This window comes from Nerophis lumbriciformis, linkage group LG05, assembly GCF_033978685.3.
Source record: "Nerophis lumbriciformis linkage group LG05, RoL_Nlum_v2.1, whole genome shotgun sequence".
In the NCBI taxonomy this organism is placed as follows: domain Eukaryota; kingdom Metazoa; phylum Chordata; class Actinopteri; order Syngnathiformes; family Syngnathidae; genus Nerophis; species Nerophis lumbriciformis.
Window position 1 is genome coordinate 46,206,687 of NC_084552.2, and position 27,265 is coordinate 46,233,951.

At 41.4% G+C, this 27,265-nt stretch overlaps 1 protein-coding gene across 2 annotated transcripts; it reads left to right on the top strand.

Moving 5' to 3' along the window:
* The first annotated feature begins 2,042 nt into the window (after positions 1-2,042).
* Positions 2,043-26,142, top strand: rce1a (Ras converting CAAX endopeptidase 1a). Of its 2 annotated transcripts, XM_061959380.1 has the most exons (9): positions 2,043-2,059; positions 8,192-8,282; positions 13,525-13,627; positions 13,707-13,790; positions 13,866-13,944; positions 14,014-14,181; positions 14,263-14,334; positions 14,411-14,473; positions 23,951-26,142. In XM_061959380.1, the coding sequence occupies exons 1-9, from the start codon at positions 2,044-2,046 to the stop codon at positions 24,178-24,180; spliced, it is 906 nt and encodes a 301-aa protein (XP_061815364.1). In that variant the 5' UTR covers position 2,043; the 3' UTR covers positions 24,181-26,142. The 2 variants fall into 2 exon arrangements, with proteins under 2 accessions (XP_061815364.1, XP_061815363.1); XM_061959379.2 differs by lacking the exon at positions 2,043-2,059 and having other exon boundaries at positions 7,573-8,282.
* The last annotated feature ends 1,123 nt before the right edge of the window (positions 26,143-27,265 follow it).

A 27,265-nucleotide genomic window follows, 5' to 3' on the forward strand; every position in this document is an offset into this window, starting at 1 on the left:
AGGAACCAAAATAAGAGCCCTGACAGGAAATAACACAAACAGAGGAAAAACCAAAACATAACCAAACTGTCAGTGACAAGCCTGACAGTTAACTTTCCAATGTATTTTACACAGTATATCCTAACCTTTTCCGGCTGCTAGGACATAATGACGTAAATACAAGCGCACATAACATATGGACGAGCACTAAGCTTATAGGTGTTGTTGGCTAATAATATACATTTGGATAGCTAGTGTTAGCTGTCATTGCATGTACAGTACAGGCCAAAAGTTTGGACACACCTTCTCATTTAATGCGTTTTCTTTATTTTCATGACTATTTACATCGCAGATTGTCACTGAAGGCATCAAAACAATGAATGAACACATGTGGAGTTATGTACCTAACAAAAAAAGGTGAAATAACTGAAAACATGTTTTATATTCTAGTTTCTTCAAAATAGCCACCTTTTGCTCTGATTACTGCTTTGCACACTCTTGGCATTCTCTTGATGAACTTCAAGAGGTAGTCACCTGAAAGGGTTTTCACTTCACAGGTGTCATAGTTTTGATGCCTTCAGTTACAATCTACAATGTAAATAGTCATGAAAATAAAGAAAACACATTGAAATGAGAAGGTGTGTCCAAACTTCTGGCCTGTACTGTATATTCTATCATAACAACAACATGACTGCAAATTGTTCGTTGCTTCCCTTGGACTGCTTTTGTATGTGTGCACGCACTCCCTGAGCGTACGTATTGATGAGACCGGGCGAGTGACCGCTGTAAACACCAATCATTTTATTCGGGCTGGTAAAATGTTTTACAACACAAACATAAACAAAGACCGTTTTATCACAAACATGTTCTGTTAAACCACTACACAAGCTGGCCAATGGTGTTCTCGTTATATTTTTGCTTTGAAAAATGTAACTGTGAGCAAGTTGCAAACAGCACCTTTAATTGTATAGAAAGGATTCATCATTTTTTCATGAGTCTTTTTTCCCTTTTTTTTTAAAAGTATATTTCATTAGTGTTTATTTTTGTAATCAGCCTGACCTAAGCATTGATATTAATCTTTTGTGATTAACACATTGTTTAAACGAATTCGATAAGGTTTATCCTGTTAAACAGTTATCAGGTTAGATATGATTATTGAATATGATTAAAATCAAGATTAAGATGAATAATTCAGTATTATTATTTAAGTGGGCTTGGGCCCCTCTGTAGTGGAAAAGTCGGGCCCCTAGGTCAAATAGGTGAAGTACCTCTGACATAAGACGTTTCAAAATATGACAAGTCATTGGGACTATAGGGTGAACCGTTCCAAACAATTATCAACAGTACCAATTCCAACTATCAGTATCAGATCGACACTATAGCTTTATAACATAGATTATATTGATAGTTCAGTTGTGAAAAAACAAGATTTTCTAACATTTTTTGTTGTTCTGTTGGTCTTGGTTTTACGTTGTTGTGCTTACATATTGCTACATTGTTTGCAGAAAAAAACTCATCCTAAAGAATAATTATAGATGACATATCCAAATGATTTGTAAATGAGGCCAAGTGTAGTTTTTGCTGTTTCCCCCACTTATTTTTGCACTGTTGACTTAAGTTTTCTTAAATAATTGTTTGTAATAAAAGGGAATATAATAATATTTATTCTTGCTATTGTTGCATTGCCTTACATGTTGTACTTGTATATTGTTAACTTGTTCCCAAGTAAATATTTTGATAATTACTATTGCATTGACTTGTATTGTTGTATTTATGTATAGTTAAATTGTTCACAAATACTTTGTTGATATTTTTGAAAACCTTTATTTGTTTAGTACTCAATAATTATATATGTTTTTTCTATAAAAATATGCATATGATTTCGGTGTACGTATTTATACATACAATTATATAAATTACATAATTTTACTGAAAATGATCACCCTTTAGTTACATTGTTGGTCAACAGGGGGCGTGCTGGGCACCATATCCTGTTAGGTTAAATCCATGTCGCAGAAGAAGAGTAACAATCGTAAATTTAAGAGGAAAACAATATGGAAAGAAATGCCAGGAAATAAATGTAAGTTTCTCAATACCCGACCTAGCTGTTATGTGTGCCTATAAAAAAGTTTTAGAGCTCTACATTAAAACACTCTCTACCTCTAACAACCAAAAAGCTGTGAAAACGATGATGCTGTGTTCCAAATTTAAGTTATTTACTGAAATTGAGTGAGCCTATGGCTTTGCACTTTGTTTATTATATATATATATATATATATATATATATATATATATATATATATATATATTATATATATACATATACATATACATATACATATATATATATATATATATATATATATATATATATATATATATATATATTGTATTGTATTTTAGTTACTTTGAATTTACAACCCCCTGGCGCTGCTTTGTACTGTTTTTGTATTTACTTTGATTATTATTTTCAACTGTTTGTAAATCTCCTCTCTGAGCTGCCACCTTACCGTGGTAGAGGAGTTTGCGTGTCCCAATGATCCTAGGAGCTATGTTGTCCGGGGGTTTCTATGCCCCCTTGTAGGGTCTCCCAAGGCAAACTGGTCCTAGGTGAGGGATCAGACAAAGAGCAGCTCGAAGACCTCGATGAAGAACACAAACCAAGGACCCAGATTTCCCTCGCCCGGACGCGGGTCACCGGGGCCCCCCTCTGGAGCCAGGCCCGGAGGTGGGGCACGATGGCGAGCGCCTGGTGGCCGGGCCTGTCCCCATGGGGCCCGGCCGGGCACAGCCCGAAGAGGCAACGTGGGTCCCCCCTCCAATGGGCTCACCACCCATAGCAGGGGCCATAGAGGTCGGGTGCAGTGTGAGCTGGGCGGAAGCCGAGGGCAGGGCACTTGGCGGTCCGATCCTCGGCTACATAAGCTGTCTCTTGGGACGTGGAACGTCACTTCGCTGGGGGGAAGGAGCCTGAGCTAGTGCGTGAGGTGGAGAAGTTCCGGCTAGATATAGTCGGACTCACTTCGACGCACAGCAAGGGCTCTGGAACCACTTCTCTTGAGAGGGGCTGGACTCTCTTCCACTCTGGCGTTGCCGGCAGTGAGAGGCGACGGGCTGGGGTGGCAATTCTTGTTGCCCCTCGGCTCAAAGCCTGCACGTTGGAGTTCAACCCGGTGGACGAGAGGGTAGCTTCCCTCCGCCTTCGGGTGGGGGGACGGGTCCTGACTGTTGTTTGCGTTTACGCGCCAAACAGCAGCTCAGAGTACCCACCCTTTTTGGATTCACTCGAGGGAGTACTGGAAAGTGCTCCCCCGGGTGATTCCCTCGTTCTACTGGGGGACTTCAACGCTCATGTTGGCAGCGACAGTGAAACCTGGAGAGGTGTGATTGGGAAGAATGGCCGCCCGGATCTGAACCCGAGTGGTGTTCTGTTATTGGACTTTTGTGCTCGTCACAGATTGTCGATAACAAACACCATGTTCAAACATAAGGGTGTCCATATGTGCACTTGGCACCAGGACACCCTAGGCCGCAGTTCCATGATCGACTTTGTAGTTGTGTCATCGGATTTGCGGCCTCATGTTTTGGACACTCGGGTGAAGAGAGGGGCGGAGCTTTCTACCGATCACCACCTGGTGGTGAGTTGGCTGCGATGGTGGGGGAGGATGCCGGACAGACCTGGCAGGCCCAAACGCATTGTGAGGGTTTGCTGGGAACGCCTGGCAGAGTCTCCTGTCAGAGAGAGTTTCAATTCCCACCTCCGGAAGAACTTTGAACATGTCACGAGGGAGGTGCTGGACATTGAGTCCGAGTGGACAATGTTCCGTACCTCTATTGTCGAGGCGGCCGATTGGAGCTGTGGCCGCAAGGTAGTTGGTGCCTGTCGTGGCGGTAATCCTAGAACCCGTTGGTGGACGCCGGCAGTGAGGGATGCCGTCAGGCTGAAGAAGGAGTCCTATCGGGTTCTTTTGGCTCATGGGACTCCTGAGGCAGCAGACAGGTACCGACAGGCCAAGCGGTGTGCGGCTTCAGCGGTCGCGGAGGCAAAAACTCGGACATGGGAGGAGTTCGGGGAGGCCATGGAAAAAGACTTCCGGACAGCTTCGAAGCAATTCTGGACCACCATCCGCCGCCTCAGGAAGGGGAAGCAGTGCAGTGTCAACACCGTGTATGGTGGGGATGGTGCTCTGCTGACCTCGACTGCGGATGTTGTGGATCGGTGGAGGGAATACTTCGAAGACCTCCTCAATCCTACCAGCACGTCTTCCTATAAGGAAGCAGGGCCTGGGGAATCTGTGGTGGGCTCTCCTCTTTCTGGGGCTGAGGTTGCCGAGGTAGTTAAAAAGCTCCTCGGTGGCAAGGCCCCGGGGGTGGATGAGATCCGCCCGGAGTTCCTTAAGGCTCTGGATGTTGTGGGGCTGTCTTGGTTGACAAGACTCTGCAACATCGCGTGGACATCGGGGGCGGTACCTCTGGATTGGCAGACAGGGGTGGTGGTTCCTCTCTTTAAGAAGGGGAACCGGAGGGTGTGTTCCAACTATCGTGGGATCACACTCCTCAGCCTTCCCGGTAAGGTCTATTCAGGTGTACTGGAGAGGAGGCTACGCCGGATAGTCGAACCTCGGATTCAGGAGGAACAGTGTGGTTTTCGTCCTGGTCGTGGAACTGTGGACCAGCTCTATACTCTCGGCAGGGTCCTTGAGGGTGCATGGGAGTTTGCCCAACCAGTCTACATGTGCTTTGTGGACTTGGAGAAGGCATTCGACCGTGTACCCCGGGAAGTCCTGTGGGGAGTGCTCAGAGAGTATGGGGTAACGGACTGTCTTATTGTGGCAGTTCGCTCCCTGTATAATCAGTGTCAGAGCTTGGTCCGCATTGCCGGCAGTAAGTCGGACACGTTTCCAGTGAGGGTTGGACTCCGCCAAGGCTGCCCTTTGTCACCGATTCTGTTCATAACCTTTATGGACAGAATTTCTAGGCGCAGTCAGGGCGTTGAGGGGATCTGGTTTGGTGGCTGCAGGATTAGGTCACTGCTATTTGCAGATGATGTGGTCCTGATGGCTTCCTCCGGCCAAGATCTTCAGCTCTCACTGGATCGGTTCGCAGCCGAGTGTGAAGCGACTGGGATGGGAATCAGCACCTCCAAGTCCGAGTCCATGGTTCTCTCCCGGAAAAGGGTGGAGTGCCATCTCCGGGTTGGGGAGGAGATCTTGCCCCAAGCGGAGGAGTTCAAGTACCTCGGAGTCTTGTTCACGAGTGGGGGAAGAGTGGATCGTGAGATCGACAGGCGGATCGGTGCGGCGTCTTCAGTAATGCGGACGCTGTATCGATCCGTTGTGGTGAAGAAGGAGCTGAGCCGGAAGGCAAAGCTCTCGATTTACCGGTCGATCTACGTTCCCATCCTCACCTATGGTCATGAGCTTTGGGTCATGACCGAAAGGACAAGATCACGGGTACAAGCGGCCGAAATGAGTTTCCTCCGCCGAGTGGCGGGGCTCTCCCTTAGAGATAGGGTGAGAAGCTCTGTCATTCGGGGGGAGCTCAAAGTAAAGCCGCTGCTCCTCCACATCAAGAGGAGCCAGATGAGGTGGTTCGGGCATCTGGTCAGGATGCCACCCGAACGCCTCCCTAGGAAGGTGTTTCGGGCACGTCCGACTGGTAGGAGGCCACGGGGAAGACCCAGGACAAGCTGGGAAGACTATCTCTCCCGGCTGGCCTGGGAACGCCTCGGGATCCCCCGGGAGGAGCTGGACGAAGTGGCTGGGGAAAGGGAAGTCTGGGCTTCCCTGCTTAAGCTGCTGCCCCCGCGACCCGACCTCGGATAAGCGGAAGAAGATGGATGGATGGATGGATGGAACTGTTTGTAAATGTTGAAATTTATAAAAAAAAAATATATATAATAATAGGAGAAGTCAAAATTGGGAAAGTTATAGGAGAAGGCAACCTGCTGATAAAATTTTAAAATGCAAAAAAAAGAAACAAGAGCAATGAATCTTAAAACATTTTTTTTCGACAGGAAGTGATAGTAAGTAAGATTGTGGGCGAAAAGTGAGGAATTCGAGGTGTGGTGATTCTACAGAAATCCCTGTAGAGGTCAAGCTGGAAGAAATAAAGCAGGAAATCAAAGGACGACATGCCATTGAAATTAAGAGACGTTTGCCTTTAGGGGAAAAAGAACAGAAAGTGAGTCATAAATGTTGCGTATCGAGGAAGAAATATTGCCAAGGCGCTTCCATCCATCCATTTCCTACCGCTTGTCCCTTTTGTATGTATATTTGTATATATGTATGTATGTATATTTGTATAATTATATATATGTATATTTGTATAATTATATATATGTATATAAATGTGTATATATATATATGTGTATATATATATATATATATATATATACATTTTCTACCGTTTGTCCCTTTTGGGATCGCGGGGGGTGCTGGAGCCTATCTCAGCTACATTCGGGCGGAAGGCGGGGTACACCCTGGACAAGTCGCCACCTCATCACAGGGCCAGCACAGATAGACAGACAACATTCACACTCACATTCACACACTAGGGCCAATTTAGTGTTCAATCAATCAATCAATCAATGTTTATTTATATAGCCCTAAATCACAAAAGTCTCAAACGGCTGTGTTGCCAATCAACCTATCCCCAGGTGCATGTTTTTGGCGGTGGGAGGAAGCCGGAGTACCCAGAGGGAACGTGTGTGTGTGTGTGTGTGTGTGTATATATATACGCGGTAGAAATGGATGGATATATATATATATATATATATATATATATATATATATATATATACACACAATATATATATATATATATATATATATACACACAATATATATATATATATATATATATATATATATATATATATATATATATATATATATATATATATATATATATATATATATATATATATATATATATATCCATCCATCCATCCATTTTCTACCGCTTATTCCCTTTGGGGTCGCGGGGGGCGCTGGAGCCTATCTCAGCTACAATCGGGCGGAAGGCGGGGTACACCCTGGACAAGTCGCCACCTCATCGCAGGGCCAACACAGATAGACAGACAACATTCACATTCACATTCACACACTAGGGCCAATTTTAGTGTTGCCAATCAACTTATCCACAGGTGCATGTCTTTGGAGGTGGGAGGAAGCCGGAGTACCCGGAGGGAACCCACGCATTCACGGGGAGAACATGCAAACTCCACACAGAAAGATCCCGAGCCCGGGATTGAACCCAAGTCTACTCAGGACCTTCGTATTGTGAGGCAGATGCACTAACCCCTCTGCCACCGTGAAGCCATATATATATATATATATATATATATATATATATATATATATATATATATATATATATATATATATATATATATATATATATATATATATATATATATATATATATATATATATATATATATATTTTTTTTTTTTTTTCAAATATATATATATATATATATTTGAAAAAATATAATTCACATCCGGAAGGCGGCGGTAATGCACTCACTTAGTTTGCAACTGCCGTAAAGTCACCAAGAAGAAGAAGCAGCGACTGTTTGATGACGTAAACACACTGCGTCGGTTAATGTAGTTCGCATCTCCGCTAGCAGCCGCGCCGAAGAGTTTGCGGCTGTCCACGTTGTATACGGACCCAAATATGCTAAACGTTCCTTTAATCAACTTGTGCGTACTCTGACAATGAAACGCCAAGAGTCTACAAGAAGAAATAAGACTTCTAAGTATCATATAGTATGTCTTCGTGTCAATCTGAACTGTGCTCCTACTGGTTTTGCTAGCTAGGCGTGCGAGGAGAGACATGTTTTGCTAATATGTCAGACGGTTATTTAAATTGTTTGTAACAACCGCCACCAACGTACGAAGAAGTTAGTACGCCCACAAAGGAGACCACAGTTGAACTGCTGGCACATTTTCATTCAATTTGGACAATATCGTCAAGTTTTGATCTCAATAATAACCATGTGAAGAGTGGACGCCTCTTCATCTCTGCTAGCAACGTCGGTTTACGTCAATGGGGACTATGGCAGTCCACAGTAACGTTCATTCCATTGCAGTTCTCCTCCATGTTGTGCTTAGTTTACTGGTTTAGACTATTGAGATAGACGTTATGGTAGACGAGGAGGAATTAATCAGGGCAGAGGAGCTTAGCAATGGCCATTTTGTTCCTCCAGCGAATGTGTGCGGGCTGTCTGTCCTGTCCTGTCTGCTGCTGGCATCCTCTTACGTCGGGAGTTTGTACGTGTGGAGGAGTGACCTGCCGAGGTAGGTCTGTCTTTCACCTTTACCTTTTTTCCCCTCTATCAAATGACTATCTTTAGAGTGGCGGTGTGCGGATAAATGCAGATTTCAATATAAACAGTTGCAGGGTGGTGTGGGGTCGATACTTAGCGTGATGAGATTGTCATCTCTCCTATGCTTACTTAGTCACAAAGGTATGTTGTTGTACAAAACCCACAACCAGAGAAGTTGGCACATTGTATAAATCGTAAATAAAAACAGAATACAACGATTTGCAAATCATTTTCAACCTATATTGAAGTGAATTATATTTATATAGCGCTTTTCTCTAGTGACTCAAGGTGCTTTACATAGTGAAACCCAATATCTAAGTTACATTTAAACCAGTGTGGGTGGCACTGGGAGCAGGTGGATAAAGTGTCTTGCCCAAGGACAACGGCAGTGACTAGGATGGCGGAAGCGGGGATCGAACCTGCAACCCTCAAGTTGCTGGCACGGCCGCGCTACCAACCGAACTATACCGCCCCATAAATAATATTCAATTGAATAGACTGCAAAGAAAATATACTTAACGTTCAAACTGGAAAACGTTATTTTTTGCAAATAGGATCGGACTTTATTGTCATTGCACAAGTACAACGAAACCAATGTTCCCTCTAATTTTTCATGTGTGTGAGCAAACGCACACACTCCCTGAGCATTCAGTGGAGCACATGTGAGCAACATCAGATGTGCACACTGTGGCCACACCAGCGTCACACCTGTCCCAAACCTGACATCATAACAATTTAAATGTTTTATTAAAATAATTTGGCCCATGGCAGCACGGTGGTAGAGGGGTTAGTGCGTCTGCCTCACAATACGAAGGTCCTGAGTAGTCGTGAGTTCAATCCCGGCCTCGGGATCTTTCTGTGTGGAGTTTGCATGTTCTCCCCGTGACTGCGTGGGTTCCCTCCGGGTACTCCGGCTTCCTCCCACCTCCAAAGACATGCACCTGGGGATAGATTGATTGGCAACACTAAATTGGCCCTAGTGTGTGAATGTGAGTGTGAATGTTGTCTGTCTATCTGTGTTGGCCCTGTGATGAGGTGGCGACTTCTCCAGGGTGTACCCTGCCTTCCGCCCGATTGTAGCTGAGATAGGCTCCAGCGCCCCCCGCGACCCCAAAGGGAATAAGCGGTAGAAAATGGATGGATGGATGGACAACGAAAATAACAAAAAAACATGTTTTTCATGACCTATGTGCTAGTATTGTATGTCTCGCTGTGGGTCCTGCCTTTAAAATAATTGTTACCTCTTTCAGAGATTACATTTAGTTCCTGTAACTTTCTGTCTGTAAAATACATCTTCTTATCAGTATTTATGAAATCTATTGACAATATTTCATGAATAATATCTTTAGATTAACATTCTTAATAAATGGCAGTAAAATAAGCACACATCTGATTGAGGAGTCAGAGTGTTACAACCTGGCATTTACACATTGTGTGGCGTTGGGGTTGTCCGACTTTTTGTGTGGCCATAAACGCAGCACTGGTAAGTGCCATGAGTGCGTGTGTTGGTGCAGGTGAGACAGAGCGAGGGGCTTCTGTTGAAACGACGGATGACAAAGTTGGTTTAAGCCTGGTTTGTATGGCAGAAATGTTACCAGTTTTTATAGATACAATTTTTTTTACTCATGTTTTTGGTGTGGTTACAAACAGTTTTGCTCAATAAAGTGATGGATGGAATTCCTGTCCGTAAAGTGTCTCGACAGACGATAATTGAACTGTGTTGACAAAGATTGTTTTATTCATTGGGGACACTCTTGTTGTCACCTGTCACTCACAGAGTTGCATTACAAAATCATACAGAATAAATTGTAATGTGTTTATTTTGTTTAAAGTTCAGATGGGATTTTTGAGTTTCTGCGCGGCATTAATTTGCTGTCCGCAGAGGACGCGTGAGCAGTGCGCAATTGCGCAGGCGCGATCCTTAGAGGGAACGTTGAACGAACCCGTTCAAGATTAGACAAACAAACAGTGTACAGAGTTACAGAACAGGAACGCTGATTGGTCGCCAAAATTTTATTGTTTTGATTTTGTACGGTGTCCTTGAGTGCCCAGGAAGGCGCCTTATAAATAAAATGTATTATTATTATTATTATTATTATTATAATTATTATTATCAAAAGGTTCTGAGAATCTGGAGAAATCACTGCACGTTAAAAAGTTAAAGACCCATGATTGTCACACACACACTAGTTGTGGCAAAATTATTCTCTGCATTTGACCCATCACCCTTGATCACCCCTGGGAGGTGAGGGGAGCAGTGAGCAGCAGTGGTGGCCGTGCCCGGGATTAATTTTTGGTGATTCAACCCCCAATTCCAACCCTTGATGCTGAGTGTCAAGCAGGGAGGTAATGGGTCCCATTTTTATAGTCTTTGGTATGACTCGGCCGGGGTTTGAACTCACGACCTACCGATCTCAGGGCGTACACTCTAAAAAGCGATGATATTACGGACCTTCGATATCTCAGGCGGTACTGTATCAAAAAGCGACATCAGTGTGTAAAGGATATCACCACATGGGCTCAGGAACACTTCAGAAAACCACTGTCAGTAACCACAGTTGGTCGCTACATCTGTAAGTGCAAGTTAAAACGAAAAGCGAAAGCCATTTATCAACAACACCTAGAAACGCCGCCGGCTTCGCTGGGCCCAAGCTCATCCAAGATGTACTGATGCACAGTGGAAAAGTGTTCTGTGGTCTGACGAGTCCACATTTCAAATTGTTTTTGGAAAATGTGGATGACGTGTCCTCCGGACCAAAGACGAAAATAACTATCCGGACTGTTAAAGGCGCAAAGTTCAAAAGCCAGCATCTGTGATGGTGTGGGGGTGTGTTAGTGCCAAAGCATGGGTAACTTACACATCTGTGAAGGAACCATTAATGCTGAAAGGTACATACAGGTTTTGGAGCAACATATGTTGCCATCCAAGCAACGTTATCCTGCTTATTTCTGCAAGGCAATGCCAAGCCACGTATACTAGACTGGCCTGCCTGTAGTCCAGACCTGTTTCCCGTTGAAAATGTGTGGCACAATATGAAGCCTGAAGTACCACAACGGAGACCCCGGACTGTTGAACAACGTAAGCTGTACATCAAGCAAGAATGGGAAAGAATTCCACCTGAAAAGCTTCAAAAATTGGTTGTCTCAGTTCCCAAATGTTTACTGAGTGTTGTTAAAAGGAAAAGCCATGTAACAGTGGTCAAAATGCCCCTGTGCCAACTTTTTTGCAACTTTTTGCTGCCATTAAATTCTAAGTTAATGATTATTTGCAAAAAAATAATAAGTTTCTCAGTTCGAACATTTAGTATCTTGTCTTTGCAGTCTATTCAATTGAATATAAGTTGAAAAGGATTTGCAAATCATTCTATTCTGTTTTTATTTACGAATTACACAACGTGCCAACTTCACTGGTTTTGAGTTTTGTTAATATATTCTGTATACACTCACTGTCCCCCTCTCAAAACACTCACACACACTTTTCTTGGCCTTATACTTTGAGGAAAGAAGGCCAGATGATTTGGAAATTAGAACCAATACTTTCTGTTTCTTCTTTATATTTATTAAGACCCTCTCTTTAGAAGGGGACATCCCCCCCAGAGTCTAGTTCTAAGGTTGTCTAAATATTGAGAGCTGACTAGAATTGAAGATTAATAATTAATTGCACAAACAAGTACAACCAATTGTGATACCAGCGCTGAAAGGAGAGAACTGAGTTATCTAAATGTCGGAGCAATTTCTTAAGTGGTCGCCCATCTCTCGTGTTTTTGTCCACCTCAAGTATCGAAACTGAAAGTTAACGAGAAGTGGGCCGAGCACACATACATTCTCCTCCTCTCTCTCTCCCCAGGCTAGTACTTCATGACACCATTAAACTAAAGAAAATATGTGCGTGTGAGAGTACAAACAAGTAGATAACAAAACAGGGTGAGAACATCGCGTATATCTCTTTTAGCAGAATGAAGGCCAATACTAAGGTGTTCTATTCAGCTTATAGGTGGAAAATATTCCTTTAACATAGCTCTTCTGTACTGACTTTATGTTGCTCAAACAATTGTATGTAGTAAAAGGGAATACAGGAGTAATTGTATTTTGTGTTTGTTACATTGTCTTCAGGGCGGCAATGATTAATCGAATAAATCTTTAACTTAACTTTAAAAATGTGGACATAGTTTCCGCACGGGTGCTGCAATAGAGCGCACATGAGAGAGGTGGTGTGTGGGTGCTGTGATTTGTGTGGCGGAGGTATTAAAAAAAAGAAAAGTTTTATTAATGCACACATGTTAAAAGTGCAATTTCAATGTTTATATGCAGGTGTTTTTTTTTTGTTTTTTTTTAGAAAAAAGTGATCGTTATGGCAAGAATAAAAATCATTGGTTATTTCAACTATTTCCCCTAAAATACGCATTGAGGCTTTAAAGTCTTTTCTATCCAATTACTTAATCGAATAAACTAATTGATAGTTACTAAAATAATCGGTAGCTGCACCCCTATTTTTTTCTATTGTATTAAATATTGTAAAATTATAACAGTTTAGTTGATACAAACATTGTTTAGTTAACCTAAAAAAATTGTCTAATGTTGTAGTCTGATTATAATCATTATCAGCAAATTAAAGGGGAGTATATCAAAATAATTAAATTGTTTTGAAAGTTGTTCTAGTTAAAATATTGTTATCTACAATACTGGCCTTGTATTCACCTAATATTGGATTGACATTAACATTTGTAGTATGGCCCACCTCTACTTTTAAGTTTGGTTAGCCAAAGGAGGAGGTGTAGAGAAACATGCTGTTTTAGCTTCCATTCATTTTTACATGCCACACTTTGGCTGCTTAACCTACTCAGTGGCCTAGTGGTTAGAGTGTCCGCCCTGAGATCGGTAGGTTGTGAGTTCAATCTCCGGCCGAGTCATACCAAAGACTATAAAAATGGAACCCATTACCTCCCTGCTTGGCACTCAGCATCAAGGGTTGGAATTGGGGGTTAAATCACCAAAAATGATTCCCGGGCGCGGCCACCGCTGCTGCTCAGTGCTCCCCTCACCTCCCAGGGGGTGATCAAGGGTGATGGGTTAAATGCAGAGAATCATTTCGCCACACCTAGTGTGTGTGTGACAATCATTGGTACTTTAACTTTAACTTATATTTTGAGAATAGTAATGCTGATTTTAACCACAGTATATTTATATATTCTTCTGCTTGGCTGTTACTGTAGGGATCACCCCGCTGTTATAAAACGACGCTTCACCAGCGTGTTGATTATATCAGGCCTGTCACCTCTCTTTGTGTGGATATGGAAGGAATTGACAGGAATCCGGGTGAGTACGTGTCACAGATGAATGGCGGTTAGCGTGGCTCTGAATTGATTGAAAGTGTGTGTATTTTTTGGGCTGTCAGATGGTGTCACCACTATTGGTGGTCATGGGGTTCCGCTTTGAAGGGCTCATCCCTGCCATTGTCTTGCCTTTGGTGCTCACCATGGTAACAAACAATGACACATGCACAATCACTGAATCAGGCTCCACGACTGTGTATTTTATGTGTGTTTTGTTATAGATCCTGTTCCTTGGCCCCCTGACCCAGTTGGCAATGGATTGTCCTTGGACATTAATGGATGGTATCCGGGTAGCATTTGGTGAGTTGGCTGATGTGCCTTTTAGCTCTTTCAACACACAGCTTTATGTTTGTATGCTTCCTCTTGTAGACCCATGGTTCTGGACGTTGTGTTTCAGCGACATGCGCTGGTTAAGGAATCAGGTGGTGGCGCCTTTAACAGAAGAGCTGGTGTTCAGGGCTTGTATGCTGCCAATGTTGGTGCCCTGCGCCGGCCCATCAACCGCCATATTTACCTGCCCGCTCTTTTTTGGCATGGGTAAGTTCAGATAAAACTACATAGACTTTGAACAATCTCCGATATCAAGATAGCTGCTCATAACTCTTTGTTGTCTCGCAGCGCACTTCCACCACGTGATTGAGTCGTTGCGCTTCAGAAGGGGCTCGCTGTCAGGGATCTTCTTCTCAGCGGGTATGTTGTCATCGTCATCAAGGAGGCAGAGGATGATGCTAACGGTGGACGGTGTTTTTTTTTATGGTTGCCACAGCGTTCCAGTTCTCATATGCGGCAGTGTTTGGTGCCTACGCAGCCTTCATCTTTGTGAGAACAGGTAGGACGCTTCTCAAACACCCACTTAAAAGAACAAGTGATGCTAGACTGGCAACATCTCACAGCAGGGAAGTCTTTTATCAACAACTGCTTTTGAAGTTTTAAACAAGTCAAATATGTTTGCAGTGCAAGGTGCAATGCAGTTATGTCATCTTGTAAACATGATAGATCCATTACTGTTCCTATTCATTACAATTACACTCAGCTGTGAATAATATTTAAGTGGACAAAGCATATACCTTTTACATGGTACTGTATATCACATCATAATTGATATCATATATATATATATATATATATATATATATATATATATATATATATATATAAGTATATCATATAAATCAATACAATCAATTGCATATCAGGTGGGTGTGTAGTTAATCCAGGTGTGTTTTGATGCCACGCAAACACGACATGATGGAGTGACGTCAGACAGTGACTAAAGACCTGTCGGCGGATGCTATCCTACTTTTGTGCAACTTTATGGATTATTATAGTACTTACATTTTTCACTGTTTTGAGTGGATTAATATTGGCCTGTGGATTACTGGATTGCTGGATTTCCAGAGTCTTTTGAAGAGGAAATCTTCTGTTACAAACGTTTGTGTGGTGTTGCTTTTTTATTTGTGATTACTCCAAACTGATTATCACATCCTAGAGCTGGGCGATAGGGCAAAAAAAAAAATCTGTCCTCGATTAATATCACCATTTTTTACATTGTTTTTAATCTGCCAGTTTTATAGCATCTGTACAAAAAAACAAACTCGGGATAATAAATTAAATAAGAAAAAACACTTAACAATGTACCAATACACTTCAGTTGACCTGTATCCCTGTAAAATAAAGCACACACTGATGCATCAGTTATTTCAGCACTGGTGGTCCAATTACAGTATTAGAAGCTGTCAAGTTATCATGAATTTACCAATTAAGATGTTTAATCGGTGGTCAAGTCCGCAACTGGCTGCAGTAGTAGCAGGTGTTTTTTTTACACAGCTTTATGGTGACAAGTAGTCATCATATTTTCAAAAGAAATATCACCGGACATATAGAAGTAATTAGGTAAATGTTTGGCTTTGTATTTTGGAGTTAAGTTTGGTAGTTTGAGCTGGCTGTGTGTCCAGGAGGCAGTGATGAGCAAGCTACTTGGAAAATGTAGTAAGTTAAGGTACTCTTGATTAAATGTAGCTAAGCTTCAGGGGAAGCTATTCCCGGAGAATTGTAGCAAGCTACACTACAAGCTACACGACAAAAGTAGCTTGCTACATTTAACAGCATTTATGTCTATGGGCCCACATGTGTAATATACATTTTAATGTAACTGAGAGTGTTCAACTATTAACTATCTGTCATTTAGCTGGGGACACACTACACCTACTTCTAGGGATTTCCACATTCCACTGTATGTATTTATTTATTTAGTTAGCCTTTTCTTGGGCCCACCCTTTCAGTGTTATTCATTTTCTCTACCTACAGTAAAAAACAGAATCTATCTATATCTTGACAAAAACAATGACTTGTCTTGTTTGGGAACAGTTGGTAATAGTTATGTGCGGTAACATTTATCATGAACTCAACTCACCTTAATGTGTGCTCTGAAATTTGTGTTAGACGTCTTAGATGAAGAGAGCACTTATGATTTTGGTTTACAGAGCAAACAACTAAAAACAAATTTTTTGGGCATTGTTTTCTCTAAACGAATACATTTATCTAAATATGGCCAAGGACAAGCATTACTTGTGGTTTCCTGCACGTCATCTTCATCACTTAAGGAAAAATCTAATCTGCGGGAGAGAATGCCTCTGCCGTTTCCTTTTTTTTTTGAATGGTCAGCTTGAAGCGTCCCTCTGTCTCTGACTCCCTCGTCGTCATGTGACATGAGTGCTTGTCTGTTATGATTTTACTTATTAGTTTCAATGACCCGCCTTATCTTCCGTCTGATTGGCCAGTCTGTAATGTTTCGCCCTATTTGTAGTCAATAGTGACTAATCATACGAACACCAACCAATCATCATTGACTTTATCCGTATGTATGAATGTTCTCATTCATCCAGGTCATTGTATTTTCTAAAAAAAATTTGGCCTGGATTCGCAGTCCAATTTCTCTCTTTGTAGCTTGTAAGCTACCTCGCTACATGGGTCTAGAAGTAGCTAAGCTACAGGAAAAGCTACTTGTTTAAAAAGTAGCTAAGCTACCGCCAAGCTACTGTAAAATGTAGCTAAGCTACGTAGTTTAGCTACATGTAAGTTAAAGTTAAAGTAGCTTGTTACTGCCCATTACTGCCTGGAGGCAAGCACAGAAATGGCCCCAGAAGGGTGCACTGTGCAGGGCTGTGTATAGAGAGCTGGCCCCTAGCTGCCATGGCTCTATGAAGGTGAGTGTTTGTCAAGTGCATGGTAAACATGAGTTGCCCTTTTTCTCTAAATGACAGCATCTTGGTCACCTTACGCCTGTTTCCGCGACTTTTTGCATTTAGATTCTGCGATTCCGTTGACATTTCAATCTATGATTCTTTACTTTTGCGTACCGCGTAACTGGTAGTGGGGCGTAAAAAAAGTTTGACTCCACCATGTCTTTTTTTATGCTTTGCAGCGGCGCTTGAATGAATGTGACAGCACGTGCGTGTCATAATTACGACGGTCAGCTGGATAAAAAAAGTACCGATAGTGTGGACATGTAGTCCAGAATTTTAACGGTCCGCCTGGACTGACCCAATTAGAAACCATACTCTGTATACATCCCTAGTCAGGCTTCAGCTGGTAAACTTTCACAGTCTTACATACTGTCAGAAATGATAAAACTTTTCAAAAATCTTCTCCATTTCTGTGTTACTAAATCTCCAAGGTTTGCGAAGGTAGCCAGAACAAGGAGACCAAAAAGCCGGTAACTTAATTAGAAAGTTATTTAATGGCGCAATCTGCTGGTGGAAGAGTGCTGAAGCTATGAATCCAGCAGAGGGCGCTGTCTCACACCAATTCTCTCAACATTTCACCAAAAATATGGCTCTACTGTATAATTTAAATCCATTCATTTTCTGCCGCTTGCCCCTTTCGGGGTCGCGGGGGCTGCTTGAGCCTATCTCAGCTGCATTGCAAATGACAATTTGCTCCCGGAGGCAAACACATCCATTGTTAATTTTCATAACACTGATTTGAAAACTTCAGGGAGGAGATGGCTGCATTGAGACAAGAGCCCAATGCCAGACAACAAGAAGTCACCAATCTGGGGAATACCACTGTTTTGGAACACTTCAAAGAGGAAATGGATCAATTTACACGACAGAATGACAGCATCATTGCAGGGCTACGCATCAATCCTCGATCTTATGCAAGAGCAGTTGACAACAGAGGAGAACCAGATAGCATGGACGCTGCTTCAGCGGAGCAACAAGTGGTCAACTTTCTACAATTAAAGGGAATTGATGTGGATATTAACACTATTGATGCGTGCTTTCCACTGAATAGAAGAGGCAACAATACCACGCCAGTCACCATTGTTAAGCTGGGCAACAGGAAATCCAAAATGGCATTGCTGACACAGGGGAAAAAATCTGAAGGGCACAAATGTGTACATGAACGAGCACCTCACTAAACGCATTGCTGAAATTGCCAAGAAAGCACGCGCCTTGAGAAAACAAGGGAAAATTCAGGGAATTTGGAGCGCCAACTGCAAAATCTACATAAAGCTCAATGGAGGTCCACAAGCAAGAGTCCTAGTTGTCAATGACATCAAGGATCTGTACGAATATCAGAACGCCCAGCAACTACAACAACAACAATAATGGAGTCTGACGGAAAACAAACATTGACATTCGACTACAAAATTACAACGCTCCAAGGGATTATCAAACACGATGATCTTTACTCGGGTGCACATTCACCTCGCTTAGAAACATTCAGAGAGCAACACAAATGATTAGAAAACAGTAAAGTATGAAACTGAAAACCTTCAGCAGCATGGATTACAATAGTCTGAATTAGATAAGGATATAGATCCAGATACAAATTTTTTCTTACACACCAGGATTGTTTTTATTATTCAGACGAACAATATAACGGAAATATTAAAATATACAACAAACTGTCGATTATTAATTTCAATCAATCAATCAATCAATGTTTAGTTATATAGCCCTAAATCACAAGTGTCTCAAAGGGCTGCACAAGCCACAACGACATCCTCGGTACAGAGCCCACATAAGGGCAAGGAAAAACTCACCCCAGTGGGACGTCAATGTGAATGACTATGAGAAACCTTGGAGAGGACTGCATATGTGGCTACCCCCACCCCCTCTAGGGGAGACCGAATGCAATGGATGTCGAGTGGGTCTGACATAATATTGTGAGAGTCCAGTCCATAGTGGATCCAACATAATAGTAAGAGTCCAGTCCATAGTGGGGCCAGCAGGAAACCATCCCGAGCGGAGACGGGTCAGCAGCGCAGAGATGTTCCCAACCGATGCACAGGCGAGCGGTCCACCCCGGGTCCCGACTCTGGACAGCCAGCACTTCATCCATGGCCACCGGACTTTAAACAGCAGAAGTTTGTATGCTAACTACAACAATGTGAAGCTTAAAGTTATTGCTATCTCAGAAACATGGATTTTGACCTAGAAGGATATGAACTAAATTATATCAACAGAATCAACAAGAATGTAGGGGGAGTAGCTGTGTATGTGATGAAGAACCTAAATAACAAAGTGGTAAAAAATATATCACTAGTTACCGTATTTTTCGGACTATAAGTCGCTCCGGAGTATACGTCGCACCGGCCGAAAATGCACAATAAAGAAGGAAAAAAACATATATACGTTGCACTGGAGTATAAGTCACATTTTTTGGGGAAATTTATTTGATAAAATCCAACACCAAGAATAGACATTTAAAATGCAATTTAAAATAAATAAAGAATAGTGAACAACAGGCTGAATAAGTGTACGCCATATGACGCACAAATAACCAACTGAGAACGTGCCTGGTATGTTAACGCAACACATCATGGCAAGAGTCATTCAAATAACTATAACATATAGAACCTGCTATACGTTTACCAAACAATCTGTCACTCCCGATCGCTAAATCCGATGAAATCTTCCTCCCCGGTGTCGCCTCTGGTATGCGCCGTTTCCTTTCTTTCTGCTGCTCGATCGCCGTTTTCTGCTGCATATTTCACTACGTCCGGCTTGTAATCTGCAGTTTATGATTTCCTTTTTGGTGCCATTTTAGTTCAGCCCTTCTCAGTTTTTATAAGTTACCGCCAATGTTGAAATAATCCTTTTTAATAGCTATGGATGTAGCAGCAGTTAGCATCCCATGACCCACAATGCACTTCTGCCATGACCCGCCCCCGCCGAATTCTTATTGGTTGACGTGTGTGATGATTGCTGACGTGTGTGTGACGATTGCGGACATTTGCTTCGTCTCTTACGCGAATGAGATAAATAATATTATTTGATATTTTACGGTAATGTGTTAATAATTTCACACATAAATCTCTCCGGAATATATGTCGCACCCCCGGCCAAACTATGAAAAAAACTGCGATTTATAATCCGAAAAATACGGTATTGATAATATCTTAGAATGCATCACCATTGAAATATGTCATGAAAAAAACCAAAAACTTACTGATAAGTTGTATATATAGATCACCAAAGTTAAACATTGATACGTTTGAGAACTAGATTAAGGCAACTTTTACTGAAATCAGTCAAAAAATAACCTTATGTGGAGACTTCAACATTGACCTCTTTAACCCTAACAAACAAAAGCCCATAGATTACTTTATTGACACAATGTATAGCCTGAGTTTATATCCTAAAACCACAAGGCCAAGCAGAATCTCAGGACACAGCGCCACACTTATTGATAATATTTTTACTAATGATTTTGATTAACAATACCACAAGTGGCCTGCTAATATCCGACATCAGTGATCATCTGCCAATTTTCATAATCTATGACGTAAACTACAAAAAGAGGAACATTGATGACAAAAATACTCTTTGAAGAATATGTACAGAACAAAGTAGGACAGCTTTCAAAAATGATCTGAGAAAACAGAGTTGGGACAATGTCTACAGTGAAAATGATGTAGATGATGCACATGGCATTTTTTTTAGTACCTTCTAGATGCTTTATGACAAACACTGTCCATTGGAACAACTTAATAAGTAGCAAAATAAAAAGAATCAACCATAGATGAATAAAGACTGAAAAATGCTTGCAAAAAGAAGAATACATTATATAGAACATTTATAACACAAAGATCTACAGAAGCAGAAAAAAAGTACAAAACGTATAAGAACAAGCTAACTGGCATACTACGAACATGTAGAAAAAAATATTACAGTCAATTATTGGACCAGAACATAAACAATATGAGAGCAACATGGGCATCCTAAATAGCATTATTTAAAATACTTCTTAGATGGAAATGTAAAAAAATTACAATATGAACAAAGTAGTTGAATGCTTCACGTACTTCGTGAACTTTGGACCAAATCTGGAGGAAAAGATTCCAGATCCCGAGTCAGTTGAGGACTTGAATGACACCATAGATGGAAACCCCAACTCTATGTTCGAAACACTCACAGACAACCAAACCGGTACAGAGCCAACATCGCAACATCAATGGCATTAATCAAAATAACGGAAGAGACAACCAATACAAAAGATAGCAAAACATGTGCTACTGCAGTGTTTATGGATTTAACAAAAGCATTTGACACAATTAATCATGGCATCTTAATAAACAAATGAGGAAGGTATGGAATCAGAGGGTTGGTCCTGAACTGGGTTATAAGCTACTTAACCAACAGGAAGCAATACGTGAAGTTAAGCAAACACACTTTTACAAAACTGAAAATATTTTGTGGCGTACCTCAGGGATCAATACTTGGGCCAAAATTGTTCAATCTCTATATAAACGACATTTGTAAAGTCACAAACGACTTAAAGTTAGTATTATTTGCAGATGATACAACTGTGTTTTGTTCAGGAGAGAACACACACAAGCTAATACAAATAACAGAAGAATTTAACAAATTAAAAACAGACTATCATTGAATCTCAGTAAAACTAAAATAATGCTATTTGGTAACACTAGAAGAGAAAGTCAAACACAATTAAAAATAGACGGATAAAAGAAAACAAATGTTTTGGTGTAATAACAGATAAAATGAACTGGAAATCTCATGTAAAAAATATACAACATAAGTAGCAAGAAACACGTCAATACTGAGGAAAGCAAAACATATTCTAGAACAAAAATCACTTCAAATTCTTTATTGCTCGCTAGTGTTATCATATCTGAGTTATTGTGTAGAAATATGGGGAAACAACTACAAATGTGCAATTTATAACGGTTTTACAAAAAAGATCAATTAGATTAATACATAATGTTGGATATGGAGAACTTACAAACCCTTTATTTATGGAATCACAAGTATTGAAATTCAACGATTTGGTGAATTTGCCAACAGCTAAAATGATGTACAAAGCAAACTATAACCTGCTACCCAATAATGTACAACAATTCTTCTCAACAAAAGAGAAGAAATATGACCTTAGAGGAAAATCTAATTTAATCAAATAAAATAAAATCAACTTTATTTATAAAGCACATTTAAAATTTACCACAGGGGTAGCCAAAGTGCTGTACAATGAGCAGGTTAAAAGATAAAACGAGTACCGAGCAAACACAACACAACACAAACAGAACACGATAAAAAATAAATAATTAAAATAGAATTAATAAAAACATAAAAACATAAAAACAGGATCACAGCAGGTGTATTATGGGGCGCCATTGCAGGATGGATATCACTCAGTGTTAAAAGCCATGGAATAAAAGTATGTTTTTAAGAGAGATTTAAAAACAGGAAGAGAGGAGGCTTGTCTAACACTCAGGGGTAGGTCGTTCCAGAGCTTGGGAGCAGCAACGGCGAAAGCTCTGTCACCTCTAAGCTTCAGCCTTGTGTCAGGGACCGTCAACAGCAGCTGATCGGCTGATCTTAAGGATCGGGTGGGGCAGTAAGGCTGAAGGAGGTCGGAGAGATAGGTTTGCGCGAGGTTGTTTAGACATTTAAAAACAAATAAAAGGAGTTTAAAATGTATTCGGTAACGCACAGGGAGCCAGTGAAGGGACGCTAAAATAGGGGTGATGTGCTCACGTCTGCGGGTCTGTGTTAGCAGACGAGCAGCAGAGTTCTGCACGAGCTGCAGGCGGGCGAGGGAGGCCTGGCTAATGCCTACATACAGGGCATTACAATAATCAAGACGAGTCGAGATAAAAGCGTGGATTAATTTCTCAAGATCATGTCTTGATAGAAGCGGTTTCACTTTCGCTATTTGGCGTAATTGATAAAAGCTTTTTTGAACGACGCTGCTGATTTGTTTTTCGAATTTAAAATCTGAGTCAAACTTTACCCCCAGGTTTGTGACAGAGTCGCTGAGATACGGGGTCAGAGTGCCGAGGTCAACGTTGGGGGAGGGAGAGCGACTTGGACCGAACAACATAACTTCTGTTTTATCTTCATTTAGGCTCAGGAAGTTAGCTGAAAGCCAGACTTTGATGTCGTGCAGGCAGTCAATAAGACGTTTAACCGTGTTATTTTGTGCCATGGGAAAATAAATCTGGCAATCATCGGCATAAAAATGAAATGCAATACTGTACTTCCTAAAAATAGAACCAAGGGGGAGAAGGTAAAGCGCAAATAAAATTGGGGCAAGGATTGAGCCCTGGGGGACCCCATGTGGTAAAGGAGCTGTGGACGACATAAAACTGTCTACTTTTACACAAAAACTCCTGTCGGTTAGGTACGACCGGAACCAGTTGAGGGCGGCGCCCTTAATGCCCACACAGTTCTCAAGACGAGTGATTAAGGTGGCGTGGTCGATTAAAACATTTGTATGCTCGTAACACACTTAAAACCTTTAGCATATCTTTATGTGGAATTCAATTATGGAATGGATTAACCAAAGAAATCCAACAAAGCACCAATATGATTCAGTTTAACAAACTGTTCAAACTACAAGTGTTCACAAAGAACACAGAACAATAATTATGATGAAGATCTTGAATCCTTTTTTTTTTTTTTTAGATAAAGATTATTTATATATTTAATATTTGTTTACTTACTATGGTATATTATTTATTTATTTATTCACTGTTCTATTACAGAGAACAAGGAAATGGGATACAATTGCTATGGTATGAAAAGGGGTAGGATTAAATAAGCGCAGCTTCTTCCTACTTCCTTTCGGACGTGCAGTAATGAAACAACTGGAAATATGTGATGCATTGCATTGTATCGTATGCATGTTTGAAATAAACTGAACTGAACTGAATTGAATTTTGATAGTAAGAGCATGTGATTGCATAGTCAGGTTTGCATGCCAAAAAATAGTTTGAGCCCAGCTTGTTTCTGTAAACATTCATCCAGCTGTGCGACTTTCCTCCTTTGTGTTCCAGGTCACCTGGTGGGCCCAGTTCTCTGCCACTCCTTCTGTAACTACATGGGCTTCCCGGCCATCAGTTCGGCCCTCGAGCACCCTCATCGCCTTACTGTCCTTTCCTCTTACCTGCTGGGAGTCCTTCTCTTTCTCCTACTCCTCTTCCCCCTCACTGATCCTTCCTATTATGGCCTGCCCACGCCAGTGTGTGCCCTGGCTGCTTCTTCTAGCTCCCTGTGCCTCCCCTGATCCCGGCCTCACCCCTTACTCCCTTTCTTTTTTTTTTGCGTCTTTCACATTCTACTGACAAACGCTCGCGGAGGTTGACGTTGGAGAGCTCGGGTGGTCAGCTTTGGCCCGATGGTGCTTGATAGTGGTCATCAGGGTGTCAGGTCTACTGGTCAGTGGAATGCTTGCAGGCTAATGTTGCAGGGGAGCACGGGTGAAAGACACAATATTTATTATTGAAGCCGTTATTTCAACTTGATTTTGTTGCAGTGTTTGCTGCAGTTGTTCATCTTTAAATCGACATGGACCATTCCAGGACTATTTAAATTAGTAGGATTAGTTTTTCTCCTTTTGAATCAATTCTTTGACATTATACTTTATTGTTTTCAGGGTAGACATAGTAGTCACATTTAAGTTCACAAAAAAGGCAGCAAGAACTTTAAAATGCAAACACACTCTATAAGCTAAACTGGAACTGTGAAGAAAACGTTGACTGCTTCAGCAATATCGATCTTTTTATGTGATTGACGCGTGCTTGTGGGTCACGGTTTGTACACACTAGAGGGCGTCAGAGAGCCATATTGCTGCTTCTGTATGACTTGTCATTTTTACTCAAAGCCATGCACTACAATTTGAACCCAAATGAAAAAGAATTGAATCAACACATGTTTAATATGTGGAGCCAGTTCCCATGTCTTTCTCACAATGGATCCACACACGATATTGCGCTAAATGTGACTTGTTAAATAAAGTCATTGAAATAAATGACAATGCAGCAGGAGCAGGTGTATTACTGCAACAGGTGTATGAGGACAGTTGTGTGACCATTGACAAAATAATTCAGTGGTTCACAACCTTTTAAGTGCGGTACTTCTGTATTTTCTCCCCAGGTTAGTACACCATAACCAGAGAAAAGCAGTTTTTGTCAAAACTATAAAAAAAAAAAAAAAAAGAGTAAAACACAGAGCCTTAGCATTGCTGTTTGAGTCAGTATTGCCCACAACAGTGCTTCGTGTTGTTGTTTGAAACAGCTGGAAATAAAAATACGTACACTACAAAAAGTTAGATGCTTTCGGGTGAAATTACAGAATTAATCTAAAATTCACTATGAGGTGGACTTAATTTGACCTTCTCGTAACTTTAAAATGTCCAACTGTTGAATATTTTAGTACTTACTGACAACAGGTGATCACTGAATCAATGCCTTTCTTAGCCGCCTGTATCTCTATTGCAACATGCCGATGAAACACTAGGCTCAGTGGCCACCTCCTCTGAGAACATTTTGTTTGACTTAGAAAATCAGCAGGGGATCAAATACACTAAGTACCCCCAGGGTGTAAAACACGGAACTAATCGATATGTTTTAACAACAATGAGGCTCAGCCACTCCCACAACAGCAAAGATGATTTATCTTCAAGTCAGAAGAGACTGCTTCTTTAGCCAATTCAATTACTCACTGCTGCCTTCAGAGGCACCTGCCACTGCTAATGCCCCATCAGGCCCGCCCCCCAACCAAGCCATCCCAATGTTATTTATGCTGACTGTTATTGATTCCTTCGCATTTTCCTCTTTGTCCCCGGCTGCCACCAACTTGTACTTTTTCCTCTCACGGGTGTCTTTGCAAACACGATCAGGGAGACGAGAGTTCTGCCTTTATCGCTGTAAGAAGAAGAAGACGAAGATAAAGGCTGTCGTCAAACAACACACTCAGCCCACTTTTCCCCATGCAAAATATGCGTGGCGCAGCGCTGACAGACTGCACAGTCTATTTTTGCACAGCACTGTTGTTTTAATACACCACATTTCAGACAATGATTCAGCTCCCCTTTCTTATCAACACAGTTTTTTCTAATCATTTCTATTTTGGTGAGCGCGTGGCAATATGCATGTATTTTACGCTTACCGCGTCACGCCTGTACATTTTTTGTACAAAAATCTTTTACAAAATACCTGTGAATAAAACATGCAATTTTATACACTAATCAGTGTCTGTGATGTTTTTGTGCCATATTTATTTGTCTAGCCAAACAACTCATAATGCCATCGCATTTTCCGATGCTAGTGCTAATAACACAATAGCTGTCCAGACAGTCCACCAAAATCCGCTGTCGCCATAACAAAATAGCTGTGATTCTCTACAAGACAGTGTCTCCTCAAAATTATGATGTAATGTGCCAACTTAACATGAGTGTGAGGTGAGTGTGACCTTTGCACCTAGCAAGAAAATTGCACAAACCGATGAATTGTCTTGTGAAGAACATGTTGTCCTGCAGTGTGTCTGTAATAGTTCAAAGTCAAGGTGCGAGAAAGTGTGTTTTTATGTTCCGCTGGGCTTCCTCTGTAATGAAACACCCCAGCTGTCCTCCCCTCATGTTATCTCTACCCCCCTGCCCGCGCACGTTGTACATTTATATATTTATATGTCTCTGTGGCATGGCCTCACACTTGTCTCCAGCAAATAAACTGGGCAGACTTGGCAGGATATGTCCACTGTTTGATTATCCTATGCAGGGTACCCTTTCACGCTTACACATTCTTGTGTGTGTGTGTGTGTGTGTGTGTGTGTGTGTGTGTGTGTGTGTGTGTGTGTGTGTGTGTGTGTGTGAGATGGAGACATGGCTGCCTGCTCCTAATTCCTTTTGGACTGCTGTAGATGTGGGATTAGGAAGCAATCAGTTCAAAGTGGAAGGAAGGATCCAAAGTAAGGCAACCTTCATGTTTAATTACTGATATTTGATCAGAGGATTTGTGTCACAACGAGGGCTGCACTATTTGGAGAAATAACATATTTGTGCCAAAAATTGCGATTTTAAAATATGAATTTAAATGTATAAAAGTGCTAAAATGATGAGTAGAGGAAGTCAACATTAATCAACATATTCCTGTCTTAAGTTTCCACACGTAACAATATGCAGTAATCTACTTTCAAAAATATTTGTTGGCCACTTAATGGCCTTGTCATTGTCGTCCTCCTGTTTGGAACTAACTTAACAGGCCTCGTACTGCTGTCACCGAAACAGTTACTTGAGCCGTTTCACACCTTTACCATTAAAACTTTTTGCAGATACTGCACAGTAAAAGAACACAAGTGGTGTTTGTTATTAG